The 17716-nt window shown below is 41.6% G+C and overlaps 1 protein-coding gene across 5 annotated transcripts in view; it reads right to left on the bottom strand.

Moving 5' to 3' along the window:
* Positions 1–17716, bottom strand: part of FAM13B (family with sequence similarity 13 member B) — a 61305-nt gene that overhangs the window by 12915 nt on the left and 30674 nt on the right. For 3 of the 5 annotated variants that reach the window (XM_064162157.1, XM_064162153.1, XM_064162154.1), the window contains exons 8-15: positions 15115–15156; positions 14002–14157; positions 11382–11517; positions 11121–11144; positions 7424–7494; positions 6224–6278; positions 5235–5382; positions 1344–1554 (exon numbers count right to left, since the gene is read on the bottom strand). In XM_064162157.1, the coding sequence (XP_064018227.1) occupies positions 1344–1554; positions 5235–5382; positions 6224–6278; positions 7424–7494; positions 11121–11144; positions 11382–11517; positions 14002–14157; positions 15115–15156 (843 nt within the window). Of the gene's footprint in view, positions 1–1343; positions 1555–2602; positions 2669–5234; positions 5383–6223; positions 6279–7423; positions 7495–11120; positions 11145–11381; positions 11518–14001; positions 14158–15114; positions 15157–17716 lie in introns of all 5 variants that reach the window. The other 2 variants (XM_064162158.1, XM_064162156.1) reach the window with 2 other exon arrangements.

The following is a 17716-nucleotide window of genomic DNA, read 5'->3' as shown; positions in this document are numbered from 1 at the left end:
CACAGCCCAAAACTTAGAGGAAATCAGAGGCCAGCAGTCCAGGAAAGACTGGCAAAGAGAGGCTATAAATACTACCTTCAGCCCAGGAAGTGCCATCACCGCAGGCTGTCAGAAGCCCTGACCAGACGCCAGGAAAAATCTGTCCAAGCCTGCCCTATTTTTACACTGTTCCCCTCAGCATCTGCCAGTAGCCACTTTGAGAGACACGATGCCACCCCAGATGAACCTCTGGTCTAGCTAACTGGCAGTTCCTGAGCAGGCAGAACAGTCAAATAGCCACACAGTGCTAAGTTTGACCTTGGTCTTCAATTAATTCTTATCACAAAAAGCTGCGAGGTTCTTCAACAGCTCTGTTTCCATACTGGCAGGAACACCTCCTGCCCCAAGAGCCAGCAAACTGCACTAGAATCACACAATCAACCAGGTTGGAAGAGACCTCCAAGATCATCCAGTCCAACCTAGCACCCAGCCCTAGCTAGTCAACCAGACCATGTCACCCAAGGGCCCCAGCCAGGCTCTGCTTGAACATCCCCAGGGACAGTGACTCCACCACCTCCCTGGGCAGCCCATTCCAATGCCAGTCACTCTCTCTGACAACAACTTCCTCCTAACATTCAGCCTAGACCTCCCCTGGCACAGCTTGAGACTGTGTCCCCTTGTTCTGTTGCTGGTTGCCTGGCAGAAGAGACCAACCCCACCTGGCTACAGCCTCCCTTCAGGGAGCTGTAGAGAGCAATGAGCTCTGCCCTGAGCCTCCTCTTCTGCAGGCTGCACACCCCCAGCTCCGTCAGCCTCTCCTCACAGGGCTGTGCTCCAGGCCCCTCACCAGCCTTGCTGCCCTTCTCTGGATACCTTCCAGTACCTCAACATCTCTCCTGAGTTGAGGAACCCAGAACTGGACACAATACTCTAGGTGTGGCCTGAGCAGTGCTGAGCACAGGGGCAGAAGAGCCTCCCTTGTCCTGCTGGCCACACTCTTCCTGAGCCAGGCCAGGATACCATTGGGTCTCCTTGGCTACCTGGGCACACTGCTGGCTCATGTTCAGCTACTCTCTACCAGCACCCCCAGGTCCCTTTCTGCCTGGCTGCTCTCAGCCACTCTGTCCCCAGTCTGTAGCACTGCTTAGGGTTGTTGTGGCCAAAGTGTAGAACCCTGCACTTGGCCTTGTTCAATCTCATCCCATTGGCCTCTGCCCACACATCCAGCTTGTCAAGGTCCCTCTGCAGGGCCCTCCTACCCTCCAACAGCTCCACAGCTGCTCCTAGCTTGGTGTCATCTGCAGACTTACTGATGACAGACTCAATCTCCTGGTCCAGATCATCAATTGAACAGGAATCCATACCTAACAAAAGAAAGTGCTTTGGATGAAGAATCTAAGGTTTCTGGATCGTGTAAGAACCGCTGGCTTTGCCCAAAGTCCAGGCTACGATGCGACAGTATCGGGTGACAGTCCTCTTCCAGCGGATGATTAGTCATCCTCCCAGCCTGCGGGGAAAGCTGAGCTTCTCCAGACTCACTGTCCTCCTGCCAAGATTTGAAAGCAGGAAACGGATCTAGAAGATAAAAAAGGGGAGAGAAAATGGTACTACTCTGTTGAGAGAAATGAGAGTCAGAAGGAAACAAAAATGCAGACCCAATGCTTAGTCTTGTATGTTATAAAGGATGTGGTGTCGTACACAACGTGAATAAAACAGTGAGATACAAATTCTGTCATACGGCAATTGAAAGCAAAAGGTACTGAGATGAAGTATGCACACTAGGATCCCTTTTTCAAAGTGTATCTTGCATTTCTGAAGGGTTCAGCGGGGTAAAGGAGCTGCATTTACTTAGCAGAAATCTGCAGTTAGAAGAATATTGATGGTCCATTGCGACATTTGGCTGTGGAAATGAATTTTCATACCACACACGTGTACTTTGAAAGATTGTCCTCTTGGTTTGGAAGAAGGTAAGCCTGACAGTATCTCTTTAGGTACCACACCCATTTGCTGAAGCCTTAAGGGAGTGTTGTTGGGTTTTTAAGTTTAAATCCATCTTGACACCACTGAGAAAAAGAGATTTCTTAATTTGTGGAAGGTGATTTCTTTTAGGCAGGGGATTCCAAAACAATCACTTGATTTATTTTTTTTAATCCTCATAAAAAGTGAGTTCCTAACATTTCTTACAATTCTCAGAATTTATTTCCTTGCTACCTAAAAGCTGACATGGCCTTCCAAGTACTTCAAAATCCCACCCTCCCCTTTTTTCCTTTTCAGAGAGCTGCCTTTATTATCCAGTTCAAATCTGAAATTTGAAAACTGGGTTCAAAGTGTGCAGAACAACAATAAAACCCACAAAGTAACCTTCAGAAAATATAACCCTTGTACCTGCTTTCCACTGTACATTTCTTAAGAGTTACTGGGCTTTTTTGGTTTGTTTTTCAGCTATAATCTTGCCTGTTTACACAGTACAAGATATACAAAGGGGATCTTTTAGAACTGGGAAAAAAAAAAGTGAATCAAAAAGCTCGCAGATCAGAACATTCCCAAGAGATAAGGGACAGCAGGTGAAGGGTTAATTTGAAAGCAAACCATAATAACTGAACGTATGGCGAACCATACTTACCCTCCCCTTCTCTCTGCAGATGCATTGTTTTGAAATCAATGAGGGGGAAAGTGATAGGGCATGGCGCTAATAAAATGAAAAAGAATGGCAAAAATACTGAAGTGAACACACAGCACAGTCAGAACAAACCATACATAACATGTAAAGCAGGAAGATACAGTACCCGAGGAACACAGCCCAGCTCTGGGGCCAGGCCCTGAGCACTCTCAGCTTCCAGGCAATTTCCATGGCAGGTAAGGATGCTCAGGCCTTGGCAAATCTCAACTCTTCACCACAAAGGTTTACAAAGAACCGAGATGGCAATAGGAAAGGCTGGCTGGAGTTGACCGAGAGCCTCGTGCAGCCTCACGTGAACAGAACACAGGTTCTACATGGTTTTGCTCACAGCTTGTAAATAATACAGATGGTGGTGATTTCCAAAAAGCAGGACAAATGCAGAGAGAGGACTGAGAAACACAGATGAACTGATCTGCATTTCCACCTTAAGCCAGCAAGCATTCAATGTTCATTTTCCAGAGCTCTGCTGGTAACAGGCCTTTAAGTTCTCTGTCACATAGGCTTCAATAACCCAAATCTTGTAATGAGATTTGGACCAGTGTAGGTTTCTTCACAAAGCAAATCTGCTCGCAGTGCTTTGGAAGGCTGAGATCCTAATAACCACTCTCAGCAGCCCTGGAGAGCAGCCAGAGTTAAAATGCTTTGCAAAGAAATAACACCTCTTGCAAAATAGCCTCATTTTACTATCAAAAAGTTTCTACTTTAAATTTATACACAGATATGCTACTTTTTTTTCAAGCAAAGGGCCACAAAGCTATTTGGCTAATTCAAACCAAAGCAATTCTTTTATGAGCAGGTTTAAGGAAATAATGAAAATGGTAGCCACAAACCTTCTGAGAATAGATATTAAACCAGATTAACACAATTAGAAGATGCCACAAATGGAATGTGCAAGTAAGTAATTAATGTAAATAAAACACTGAGAACATAAGAAGGATTTGGTTGGTTTTTTTTTTTAAGGACAACCACCAATTTTGTCTAAAGTTATTAACTTGGGCTGTTAAATAAAGTTATTAACTGAGTCCAGAAAGAAAACCTGGACTCAGTGTCTTCAGATGCCTGCAAATGGATGTCTCTATGACATGACATACTCTGAATGCAGCATTTGCTGAGCTCAAGGCCAACCAGCAAACATTCTACAAACCTAAGTTAGACAATCACAAGCTGCAAACCTCAGGATTAAAAGGGAAGTATGGAGTCAGGCAGGCAACTAATCTGGACAGAAGTCAGCACTGGTGACAAATGAACAGTAACTTATCACCATCTGACCTCCAGGACAAAGCTTCAGGTGCTGATGTGCTACAGCTATAAGCTGCATGTTCGAGCTACACGTTTCAGGACTGCATCACTAACTTCAAATCTCATCACACAGCAACCAGAAGAGAAGTGCAGCTGCTTTGTGTTACCACTGTCTAACGTTTGACTGTGACACTCAGAGGCACCTCAAGAATAGCTGCCACTGGAACAGGTCGTTGGCCCTTTGTAGTCCTCTGCACTGGATATACCAAGGCATACTTGTGAGTTTTCACAATTGGAAATAAGTGGGCTGTGGCCTCTGCACTGCCAGAGACAGCTCATAGGATTTATCAAACTGTATCACTTGTACTTCTTAAGGTGTGGTGCTTCAGAATATCAACACCAGGCAGAGGAAACAGGATATAGAGAACACATATAAAAGTAAGGTGATATTGACAAGAGTGCTCTGCTCTGGTTACACAGAGGTTATGTTTTCACACAAATAAAACAGAAGTCTAAACAGTTGTTACCAGACATTTGAGCAAAGTCCAGTCAATTCAACAAGCTTAAGGGCTTGCTAAACCTGGAAGGCCATGAAGGATAAGATCAAGAAATCCTACCCAAGAAAAAAAAAATATCATGTTCCAAAGATTTTGCTTTCCCTAAAATCCAACCAATGGAGGAATAAGGGGCACAGAAGTAAAAATCTATCTGCAACTTCAACTTTTATTTGAAAGAGCTGCTTCAAGTTGCCCAGTCACAAGGAAACACAACATCTGAAATTTCTGATGTTTAAAACTAAGCCACCACCAGATTTTTCAGAACAAATTAAGTATCAGTTGCTATGTTTAATAGTTGAGGGGTTTCAAGTCAAATTCAGCTAGTACTAGAACTGCAGTAGCTTACATCCCAAAATTAAACAAACAAACAAGACACAAAGTGAATATGAACTCTGTGACATAATCAGAGAAAATGTTTTTAAGGACTTGAGACTCAGGGTCCTGGGAACCAGCAGTCACTGGAAAAACAACAACAGAACACAACCAAGGAACAAACGGCAAAAAAACCCCAATCACTTCTACTCTGAAACTTGGGCTCTTTTGGTTTCTTTAGCTGCAAATTTGACTATTTTTTAATTACAGGGTTTTTTTAAGGTTCTTAATTAAGTTGCAGATAGCTCTAAAATGAGATGGGACTTGTGTCATGGCTTGGTTGACCTTACCATGTGTATAGGAACTGAAATAAATGAAGTGTAAGTTAACCTGCTGCTTCTGCTTTGTTAGATGTTCTGCTTATCCTTACTAGCTAACTATATTGTGAGCTGAAGGATGAAAATTACCTTCCCATTTGTCACCATCAGATACATTCTTCAGATCTAGACGTGGCACTTGGACACCCAGGGCTTCCTCAGAAACATTAACACTGCCATCCTCCAACACCTCTGAATCAGTGTTTGCATTAAGATCACAAGTCTTGCTACTTGAATCCTGCATTTCAGTAAAAGAAGATGTTGTTTTATTATTTAGCAACAGAAATCAGGTAACTAACCTCTGACAGTTCCAGCAGTTCTGGAAGTTTTTGGGGAGCATGAGAGGGTGAGATGTAAAAAATAATTCTTTGTTGCTAATTGAATGAATTCTAAACAAGCTTCCTTCCACTCCCAACAACAGTCAACTACCTGCTCTACACAGTCCTCCCATGAGATGCACATATCCAAGCATGCTCTGCTGCCAAAAGGTTCTGTGAAGCAAGATGATGAGATCTCCAGCAGAGGGTTTGCAAACCTTGCAGCAGGCCAACCTATGTAACATTTCAAAAGCTACATTTCACAGAATCACAGAATGGTTTAGGTTGGAAGGGATCTCAGCAATCATCCTGCCACAGGCAGGGACACTTCCCACTAGAACAGGTTGCTCAAGGCCTCATCCAATCTGGCCTTGAACACCTCTAGGGAGGATGTGGATCGCAGAGTTACTGAAACAAAGATCACATTGGGTGACTCTGGGCTCCACAACCTCCCTGGGCAACCTGTGTCAGTGTCTCACCACCCTCACTGTCAAGAATCCTTTTCTAACATCAAGTCTGAATCTCCCCTCTGCCAATTTAAACCCATTCCTCCCCATCCTGTCATTACAAGACCTTGTCAATAGTCCCTCCCCAGCCTTCCTGTAGCCCCCTTCAGATACTGGAAGGCCACTATAAGATCTCCTCAAAGCCTTCTCTGCTCCAGGCTGCAGAGCCCCAAGTCTCTTCTTGGGTTTCTTTCTATATTTCCTGTCAGTCCCTAGGCTGCTGTGTATCCCTATATAAATGGAATCAGAATCTTACCAGCAATATCTCTGGAGATATTCTGTCATTGCCATCAAGCAATAAACTATTTTGCCTGAAAAGAAGACACAGACCAAGTTATTTCAAATCCAAGCTGTTAATACAAATACCATGCATTTCCTTCACATTTTATTCTCACATACCCTAGTCCACTTTTAGTATATGGACAATGTACTTCCTTACAGTGATAATTAAAATTAACAAAGTTACACTGCCCTTAGGGTTTTTCCCCCTCTCTCCCCCCACTCCCCTTTGCCCTTCAGAGTTTCAAGCTGAAAATAAAACCAGCTCAGACCTTTATTTTCAAAGTGGAAGGAAGTATTTTAAAAGCCAATTAAACTCAAACTGAAATTTCAGTCAGTGTAGGACTCAAACTGCAAATATACTTACAGTCACTATTAGCAGCAATAATCCTACAATCATTAAGAGCAACAAAATGTGCCAAAATGTTTTAAAGAAAAGAACATTTTCTTCTTTTCCTGCCCAGAATATTGGGTGGTTCATAAACACAACATGTTATACATGTGGGTGTCTACTTGGTTTACATTTTAAGGGCATAAAGTTCCACACCTTTTATATCATCACCATAAAAAGGTAACTCCACCTTATCCTCTGTTTACACATGTGAGAAGTTACATACAGTCACAGAACGGTCTGGGTTAGAAGGGACCTTTCCAACCCCAGTCTAACCCCCTCTGCAGTCAGCAGGGACATTGTCAACTAGATCAGGCTGCCCAGAGCGCTGTCGAGCCTCACTCTGAGTACCTTCAGGGATGGGGCCTCAATCACCTCCCCATGCAACCTGTTCCAGTGTTCTATCACACTCATAGTAAAGAACTTGTTCCTAACATCCAATCTCAACCTGCTCTGCTCTAGTTTGAAGCCACTACCCCTTGTCCTGTCTCTGTAGGCCTTTGCTTCATCCTTCTCGAGGATGAAGAGCCCCACTTCATGTACTGGAAGGCTGCTGTTCAGTCTCCCCAGAGCCTCCTTCTTTCCAGGCTGAACAGCCCCAACTCCTTCAGCTTGTTTAGTTTCACCTCCCTTATAAAATCATAGAAAGGTCTGGGTTGGAAAGGACCTCCAAAAGTCATCCAGTCCAGCCCCCTGTGTTGTCATGAATCACCAGGTGAGTACACTTACGTGTCAAAACTGACCTTACACATTCTGCCATCCAAGTGACAAAAGCCAAACACATACCCTTCACTGTTATTTTCTCCATCAACATCTGCATCTTCATCACAGGGCTCCAATAACACGACTGCAGTCTGCTGGCAAAAAGTACATATAGAAAAGATTGAGGAAAGGCATTCTGGGCCAAAAACTGTTTCTGTAACAATCTCTATCCACAAAACACACAGCTTCTTGTGCGGGGGTGGAAATCCTAATTCTAAACAGGCACTATTTTTCTATCTAAAGCAGGGCCACTACCTAGGGGCTTTCACCACTAGAAGCCAGGCAATGACTGATGGAAATCTTTAATAATTTAGTTTAAATATTAACACCAACTGCTCTACTGCAAACTGTCAATCACAGCATGAAGCCTGGGGTGACTGTATTATGAGAGTATCCCAGTCTGGAAAATAACGGAGTGGGATGCGGACTTGTGCTCAGCATATGTGAAATGAAACGAGTCTGACAGACTTTCTAAAAGGAGGTAACTAATCCCTGTTACTAAATAAAGCAGCAACAGAACTGGAAGGGGATGAAGAAGTGCAGGCATTTCTATGACACCATCTCACAAAATAAGTCCAGATCAATACATGTCACTGTTGTGTTCGCTAAATGTTGGCGTGGACAGACTTGAAGCACTTGATCCCTTCCAAAAGTGTCTTATTTGGTGGGATACAAGAACTTTTAAATATAAAAGATGTCATTTTAAGATAAATTATATTTGGATTCAGACTCATAAATGAGTTTTGATATGTGTGAATATAAAATAGTTACCCTGAGAGTTCAAATACACATACCAGTTGCCAATTTGACCCTGCTGACTAATAATCACCCTCTTTGGAGGGAAAATTCCATTCTTCTGTTTACATTATTTCAGCCCTCAAGTCAAATTCCAATTCCAGGAAGCAATTTTTAATTATAGTGCATCTGTCATACTCCTGCAGATAATTTCCACCCTGGAGATGAGCTGTGCAAGCCTTGCATAGTCACACTTATTGTAGTTCTGCTAACAGCTGCTTCTGCTTCCATTTCAGCCCCAGAGAGCTCACATGCACGTTGTTCATTTCCTACAGCCCTGCATGACCCTCTCCAATGCTCCCTTTAGTATCTCCTCAAAAGATAAAACTCTCCAATAACATTTGAGATGCTGCATTAACAAAAAGAAGGTAGAAATTAACAGTGAAAAAAGCCCAAACTTCACCCTGGAATGCAACCTTCTACTGATATCAAAAACGAGAAAAGCAAAAAAGCAACTAAGAATGACATGAGGTAGGACAAGAAAACACATCCACACATGACTCTGCACTCCCAGCATCCTGCTCCCCTTTATACTTTCAGCACAGTAATGTACTTGGACCCCTGAAGGGCACACGCTTCCCAAGAAGTGTAATTTCCACTTCTCAGCTGTTCTTTGAAACTACTGAAACTGCCTAAAATGCACTGAAAAGCAAACAATTTGCATTTTAGCTTCTCCATCCACATATGTGGTTCCTGAGTTTTGATTTCTAAAGCTCAGCATATATTTTCACTAGGAAGTCAGGAGGAAGTAAAGTGTTAGGAGTTGCTCCCCATTGCCTCTGGAGGCTTTCGCTGTCAAGAGACCAAAAATTAAAGCAAACACTAGAAATAAAAGAAAAACTAATACAGCCAGACAGAAAAAGTCATGGCAGAAATATGGAACTCTACCCTCTGCTTTCAACAGAGCTGTTGCAAACACAGCATTCACCTCCACTGGAGAAAACATCATCTCACTGCAACATCATCGTTTGTACATTCTGAGATACAAGGTAACAACCTCATTATCTGTCAATAGGGAGATTTGGGACTAATGAATCAGGAAAGCATCCAGACAATCAATACATTCTGTGAGATTCTCATTTACAGAAAGGGGATTTTAAAGCAATATGCTGGCTGAGTGGAAGCAACTGGAAAAAAAATTGGCTTGTTAGGTGATTCAAAAGAGTAATTAGGGATCTGTGCAAGCAAACAGAAGGCCAGGAGAAGAATACATCACAATAGCAAAAAGCACTACGGCAACATTTGGTTTAATAAAAACACAGATTCCAGACAAGAGTCACAGTTTCGCTGTGCTAAGGCATCCAGTTCTATCTTTTCAAGTTCAAAGACCCATTAAATGATTCTAGTTAATTTAAGTCTGCTAACAACAGCTTTGCTTATCTAGTTATCTTTCAGGAAACCCTCAGAAAGATTTATGGACTCAGAGGCAAGAAGCTAAAAACCACTGCAAAATGTTCTCTGTGTGTTTAGCAAATCTCCCTACCCACAGAATTCATCTTTCAGATTTATGACAGCAGATGCTTTATCCCCAAAAAATAGGGAGCTATAGATTTGAATTTTTCATTAGAGGAGCTTATTTGACAGCTGCATATGTGCTATTTCATTCAGAGTGGTAGAAGCTGTGTTCTCTTGCATATCACAGTTCTACTTGATTTCATTTTTGTCAGCACATATTTTACAGGATTGCTGGAGTGCATGAAGATACCCAAATGAGAGCCTCATGTCTGCTTGCTAAGAGAAAGTGCTGGCATAGTTCAGGCTCTCATTACAAATTGAGGTCATACATACAATCAAACATGAAGGTTTGTACCATGTGAAGATCTAGTAATTCACAGCTCAAAAGAAAACCTAGAATCACAGAATGGTCTGGGTTGGAAAAGACCTCTAAAGGTCATCCAGTCCAACCCTCTCTGCAGTCAGCAGGGAATCCTCAACTAGATTGAGCTGCACAGAACCCTGTTGAGTCTCACCTTGAATATCTCCAGGGATGAGGCCTCGATCACCTCCCCAGGCAACCTGTTCCAGTCTTCCACCACCCTCACGGTGCAGAACTTGTTCCTAACATCCAATCTAAACCCACCCTACTCTAGATTGAAGCCACTGCCTCACAGGCCTTTGTAGCTAGAGTAGCTACAATACTGGCCTTCCACTGTGAATTCAGTGAGAGGAAGCTGTACAATTCAAGCATAATACAGAAAAACAAAGCCAAAATCACACCTATGATGCTTGAATATCCCATGGTTTGTTGTTTACACTTTTAATTGCTTTCTGAACTTCAACAGCAACTCCAAGTATCACCAGAATTGCAGCTTCTGACCCAAACAGTTTTTACAAAATACAACTGAGTATTTATTTGTACAAGCCTAGCAGCATCACATCCTAAGATATGCTCATCCAGTTTAGACACATTTTTCTGCTTTGCAATGCAAATGGTGAATCCTGATACTTTTCAATATGCCAGTATTAAGTACTGAACCTCTCCAGGAAGTCCCAAGTCTCATTTTCTTTCATTTTTCTTTTGCTGAACACCTCAAGTGTAAGAATTCTATATGGACACACCAGTCTGGAGGGACATGAGGTGTCAGCACAGCAGAATTCAAATCTCTAAACAAAGAGCTCCACCAAGAAGTAAAAGAATCTATGTCAACTAGGAAGGAGATGAAGATGTGTTGAGAAAAAGCAGGAAAGTAGACACAGTGAAAAAAAATCCTGTAAAACAAGCTGATTACATAACCACACCTTCCTAGCACAGAGACAGTCAAAAGGATGCAGTCTCAAGGTGACTGCTGCTTCCACCCTTTCTTGACTCAGTAAAAGGTAAACTAACTGGGGACTACACCACAAGCACAGCTCTAGATCTGCTGCTCCTTGGGATGCCTTTCCTAACTCAGATGCTGTTCTTCCTTATCTGTTACCTCCAACTTACCTGAGCAGAAGGAAGGGCTGGTACCTGTGAAAGATTAATAGAAAAAACATCATTCAGGGTCCAACCAAGCTGCACAAAGGACATACAAATTTCTCTGTGCAGGTCTATGAATGATGCACAGCAAAGGCAGATGTTAACTGCACAAAGCAACAATGCCATGTAAAGCTACATCACAGCTATCAGGGAAACCTGTATCTCTAAAATGCTTTGCTCAAGCCACAGCATTTATGATTTTCATATACAGGAGGCTCTCCCTCTCACCTGAATGCTTTCTTCTTCCTCAGTTACAGTATCACGTTTCATAGCTTCACCATCTACATCAGTGCAACCCAAAACTTCAGAGCAGTCTCCTGCATTCTCACTGCTACCAGTGTCATTATCTTCATTAACATCATTCCTAAGGAGAAGCACAGAAAGCCTTTAGCAAACTGCTGTCTAACCACTGGAAGCAAAGAAAACACTGGGCTTTGGTTGGGGTTTTTGTTTGTTTGGGGAGTTTGTTGTTGTTTTGGGGTTTTTTTTTGTTGCTGCATTATCTCAAAAGGTCCCTTCCAACACCTACGATTCTGTGATCTGTGCTGTTATTGTTTGGAGTTTTTTAACCTTAAACAGTATTAAACAACAAGGTTTATTTTCAACCAGATTACTCTGACCAAAGATACTGGTAACATCTACAATTCCAATCACCTGCAGGCAGATTTCATTATGTAGTTTAGATACACTCACAGAATCACAGGACATTAGAGGTTGGAAGGGACCTCCAGAAATCATCAAGTCCACTCCTGAGGTTTCCTACATGGGGAGTGGAGAAGAGGCTTCAAAGAGACCTTGTAGTAGCCTTCCAGTATCTGAAGGAGGCCTACAGAAAGGCTGGAGAGGAACTATTGACAAGGTCTTGTAATGACAGGATGAGAAGTAATGGGTTTAAACTGGCAGGAGGGAGATTCAAACCAGATGTTAGGAAAGGGTTCTTTCCAGTGAGGGTGGTGAGACACTGGCATAGGTTGCCCAGGGAGGCTGTGGATGCTCACTCCCTGGAGGTGTTCAAGGCCAGGTTGGATGAGGCCTTGAGCAACCTGTTCTTGTGAGAGGTGTCCCTGCCTATGGCAGAGGGTTGGAACTGGCTGAGCTTTGAGGTGCCTTCCAACCTAAACCATTCTATGATTCTGTAAGTACTTTTTTGTATACCTGATGTATTAAAGAGCATGCACCCCCCACTTACTAACACTGACCTGAGGAATAAAAGCATCACAGGCCAGATGCAGTGACATATGGAAACTACCGCTACTGGAGGAAGCTGTTGTGGCTACCCTCTCCTCCCTGCTGAAGCAGCCACTTTATAGCCAGCGTCACTGTTCCCCCTCCAGTGGGAAATCCCAGTATTTCTAACCTATAATCTTCTTAGAATTCAATTTAAGGCTTGTAACAGGACAAGCAGATTAAAACTAACTTATACCATATTTATGACCAAATATTCTTTACATGCCACCACCTCTGTTACGATGCGAGTCTATAATTCACCACGAGCCTGTGGCTTTCTGGTCTCCCTTCTGCATGCCTACAAAGAATTCCAAACTACTCTAAAAACAAAAAAACATCTTCTCCCTCTTTAGATGCAGAGATACTGAACAGAATGGTTTGGGAATAGACATTTTCATTATCTTTTCTCAATTCTGGCAATTATTCTGAGTTAGCTATCAGAAATCTGCACCAGATCACTGCACTTTTAAGTTCCTGGTTTCACTGCTTCCTTGGCTCGTGCACAGTCTGGTGGTGGTACTGCTTTAAAGGAGCCAGATGACCTCACCCAAGAACACTATCATGTATCCTCTCTTACGGCTAATCCACAGCGAAATGGGGATCAGAAGCATTTGGAATAGTCACCATACCAGCAGAAGATATTGGTTTCAAACCTGTAGTGAGGACACTTGCAGCCTCCACCCCTGTGAAGTCAGCCAGCCTTTAAAGCACTTACGCTGCAACTGAAGGAATTCAGCCACAACAGGGTCCTTCAGGCAATTACACACTCAGAAACTGCTTTAAAGACACTACATCTCTAACACTAAAACTCAGATTTAATTGATCATTACCAGCAAGGATTATTACTTTTATGATCAGCTGGTAACTTAAGTGTGACCTCTTGCCACACCATCTTGCTAAAACCAGCAAAGATTGAACAACACAGAAAACAGCACTTGAGTCTCTGAATACTTCACATATTCCAGGCTCTGAGCCACAAAGGAATTTAGGTCCTGCAGTCCTATTTAACTACACATTTTTGGAGTTTGGGGATTAATCATCTCTGTTTATTTTTAATAAAGAACCAACATGTACCAGCTTCTCAGTGCTGCCATGGCAATCACTACACTCACAGCATGGCAAGATTTACAACAAAAATAAAAGCTGATCAAAAAAGGCCAAAACTATATGCAAATTGACCCACAGGGCTCATTCTGTCCATTTTTAGCTATTGGGTTGACAGTGGCAACCAGAGCAGTAAAGCAGCTATGGTGATAGGGAAAGATAGGGTAAAGAAACTTAAACACCTACAATAGCTTTTTATGTGTGTCCTAAGTACCATCTGTGAGATAAGAAGGAAATCATCTGGGTAAACTACGTTCTTGTGTTACCTGCACAGAATTCATCACTGAAGCAGTTTAGTTTACAACCTTTCAAGCAATAAAACCAATTTAAAACATTTGCTTTAGGAGATGTTGATTCCTGGTAACTGATTTGGTTTAAAATGTGAGATAAACTGAAGTTAACAGCAGAAGTCCTAAGTTTTGTTTTAGGTCGAGGTAGGGAATTGGGGTAGTTTGCTTTGGGAGAGCTGAGATATGTAATAATTACAGAATTCATTATAGATGCTACAAAATCTTACTGGTTGTTAGATCCTTCTTCATCCCCACTGGGATTGTTTGCTTCGCTGTTACAGCTCAGTCTGTGTTGCTGTATGTGTTTCAGATCATTATCCAAGCTGCTCTGCAGGTCAAAAAGGTGCTGTTCCACAGCTGCTCTAATTGTTCTTTCTAAAATGCTAAAAAGAATGAAGACAGAAAATTCATATTAAGAACTCTCCTTTGGCATTGATCAGCTATGCAGAAAGGCAGAGATGAACTTCACACACAACAGGAGTCTTTGATGGCTAAGTACTTCAAGGCCAAAAGAGAGCAGCTTTCCCCAAAAGGGAGTGGAAATTACTGTACCTACAATCTTCTATTTCATCAGAGTTACATGAAGTAGTAGGAAGTCCATTAGCAGTATTTAAGTCATTACAATGACTAACTTTTTAATAACTATACACAAAAAATTCTCAAAGTTTAATGTATTAATGTGGCAGTAATATCCTGTGTCTGTAATGAGTCAGAACCAACCCTGGAGCAGGAACCCCTTCAGCACAGCTGGTTGGAACCCATCCTGAACAGGGATGTAATCGTAAAAGGCAAAAAACAGCAGAGTCAATGAACAAGTATCTGAAGAAGGTACTCAGATACAGCAAGAAGAGAACAGCCTTCTTGAAAAACAGACCACTGTGAGTGCTCTTTGGCCAGCTCACCCAAAGTACACAACTAGGCCTTTAAAAATAGCCCCAGGTAAGAATCTTCAAATACCATGTTGCATTTTTAACTCTGGAACTGTTGTTTATTGTTCCTCCACATTTGTACAAACAATTTCATTTAACTGTACTTGATAAGTGGTGCTAAAAATAACATTATAATGGCATTCACATTGTGAAGTCAAACACCTATGATGTATCCATACAAAACCAATTCTTTTAGAATCCAGATTCTCCCATCTGTGCTCTCTTGCTCCTGTGGGCAGCAACACTGCCAGACATCAGTTTTTTCCTGCATTAGTGTTAAATGCCATGAGTGAAATACTTCAAGACTAGAATGTTTATTCCTGCACTACTTCTTCTTGAAAGGAGAGATATCTTCTATGCATGTTCTTGTAGCAGCATAATTCAAACATGTTATATTTTCATTATACTTACTCTGCAGAGGCTGGCAAGATACTTATGGGAGAGATATGAGCACTGCAATAAAGAAGAAATAAGTCAATGCAAAGCAAAACTTATCACACTAAATAAAAGCCTTGAAGTCAACAGAAAGTAAATTAGAAAATAATGAATGACTTTTAAGTAATGTGGCTAATAAAAGTAGACTAAGAAACACTGATTTTTCAGTCCCCTTAGTATTTAGATGAAGAAAGCTTACAGAATGCCATCATAAGACAAAGTTTTAGAGGCAGCAATGCAGATTTCTGCCTCTAAAGATCCAATACTCATCTCACAAAGGTATAAGTTCTCAGAGGTACCACCTTTCCCATGGGAAATACAAATCAGCTTCCAAAAGATTCCTGATACCTTGCTTAAGAATGCAGATTCTAACCTTGCTGCCTTGAGCAAATTCCAAATTACTCTGCTTTCATCCACAAATGCAATTCACAGGGCTTCTTCCCAGCCTGTCAGACTGTTGCATAACTTTATTCTGCAACATTCAACAGATCTGAAGCACTCTCCAAGGACAGCTATGTAATAAGCCCAAGGCATGCCCCTTCCAGAGGTTTTTGGACACAACCTAGCTAGTTGTAAAGCATTGGGAAGCTTTATGAGCTTCCTCAGCCACCTCAGCTTTGAATGCCAAACTCCAAGAGAGGGTGGAAGGGTGGAAATCAGTGCAACTAACACAAGTAGGTTAACTCATGTATGTGATCCCCATTTATATGCTCAAAATTCCCTCATTATAAACAGAATACTTCAATTTTAGACAAAGTGATGGTAAAGATGATAAGTATGAAATAAGAAAGTGCTACTGTAAACAGCAAGAAGTTACAGCTTATATGTCTTATTCCAGAAGAAATAAACACTGACTTCAACTAGGAATTAAACATATTTATAGATAACTAAGCTCAAAATCTGAAGATAACATTTTCATCTACCCTTTACCATGCAACAACACTGTTGGTAGCTAGCACTGATCTGAAATACTATTTTCATGAATGCATACAGTAAAACTTGAAATACAAGGGAGTTTGCAACTGCACTGGAGAAGTAAACAGGTAGAATTTCTGCAAGATCATCTGACTGATTCCAGTCTTGCTGGTGATAAAAAAACATAGACAGTCTCTCTGCTTACACAAGAATAGTTTTAACACAGCAAGAAGTATCTTAGTTAGATCTTATCAAGTTTATTAGTAGGTTCCATTACCTGAGAGGTAAGATAATTAGACCACCTCAAGCAGACTTTGTTTTTTTTCTTCCTCTAAGTAGGTGAAACACAAGCAATAAAAGACTTTCAATTAAACACTTGCTGATAAGGAAAGTGGTTGAAGTATCTATTTTAAAAGAATTATGTCCTTTCTGCCTTAGACAACTTGTGGTGGGCCTGCAACACAGCACACTGTACTTAGAACAGCACCACGGAACAACTGAACAAGCAAGTCAGGTTCGGGGGGTGGGGGTTGGGTTGGTTATGTTCAGGTTTGGGGTTTTTTGGGGGGATTTTATTGGTGGTTTTTGTTTGTTTCTTTGTTTTTAATATAGAAACTTAATTTAATATGGAAACTTCGTGACTTGGGTGTTTGTTTGCCCAGGTGAAAAACCAATCTGATCTATTCCGAGTGCTCTGAGAGAAGAGGCAGCCCTGAGCTATTTCAAAATAGACATTGCTGTGTCACTTCATGAAATGAAAACACCCGATGGAGAAGCCAGATACTTTAGTCACTAATAATCAACTGTTTCATTGTTTTTTCCTCTTCCAAAAGCAAAGAAATAGTAAGAAAAAGTTTACAACTGAAGATAGTTCCACTTCACTGGTATTTGTCAGCACAGCCCTCCCACTTAGCCCTACCTCTTAAGCTGTCTGATAAACAAATTCTGGTTTAGTAACACTTGGGGGGAAAAAATTAATCTGTTCATAAATTCAGATTCATGAGCAAGTGGAGGAAAATGTACAAGAATCTCAGAGAAAAACAACCAATGATTTCAAAACAAGCAAATGTTGGTTTAAGCATCCAATCTCTGCATTTTAAGCAAGTTCCTAAGAAACCTTCACTGTAGAAGCTATGCTTACTTTCTAAAAGTCTTAGTTCATAGTTGCACACATTGAAAGCAATTTACTATTAACACACAATTCATCCCTAGGATAAACTGGGCGGGGGGAGAAAAGCAGAGCACAGAACTCTGCAACACTCTAGCAGTTAGAGAGAGCAAAAGAAATTCAGTCAAGGGCACAAGAACAAATGCCATTTATAGGAAACTGATGGCCTGGAATCCTTTTATTCTACCACTTGAGACAATAATGAACTGTGTCAAGAGTGAGGAGAATCAAATCCATCTCCAAAGAATCCAGAAGATTTCAGACATAGTTCACAACAAAATTTTCTATCTGCCTGTATAACCTTCAGTCCCCAGCACAAGACCGTTCAGCAGTGCCTTTATTAAACACCTTCAGATGCCTTAGAGGTGCGCAGGAAAAGGTGCATAAATCAGCAGCGTTACAAAGCCTGAAGAATCCTCTTACTACACAAAGAATATCTTCTGCCTTCAACTATTACTTCAACAATTAAGCACTTTTTGGAAACAAATGTTCCAG

This window comes from Pogoniulus pusillus, chromosome 22, assembly GCF_015220805.1.
Source record: "Pogoniulus pusillus isolate bPogPus1 chromosome 22, bPogPus1.pri, whole genome shotgun sequence".
Taxonomy (NCBI): Eukaryota; Metazoa; Chordata; class Aves; order Piciformes; family Lybiidae; genus Pogoniulus; species Pogoniulus pusillus.
This window is presented reverse-complemented; position numbering and strand designations above follow the sequence as displayed.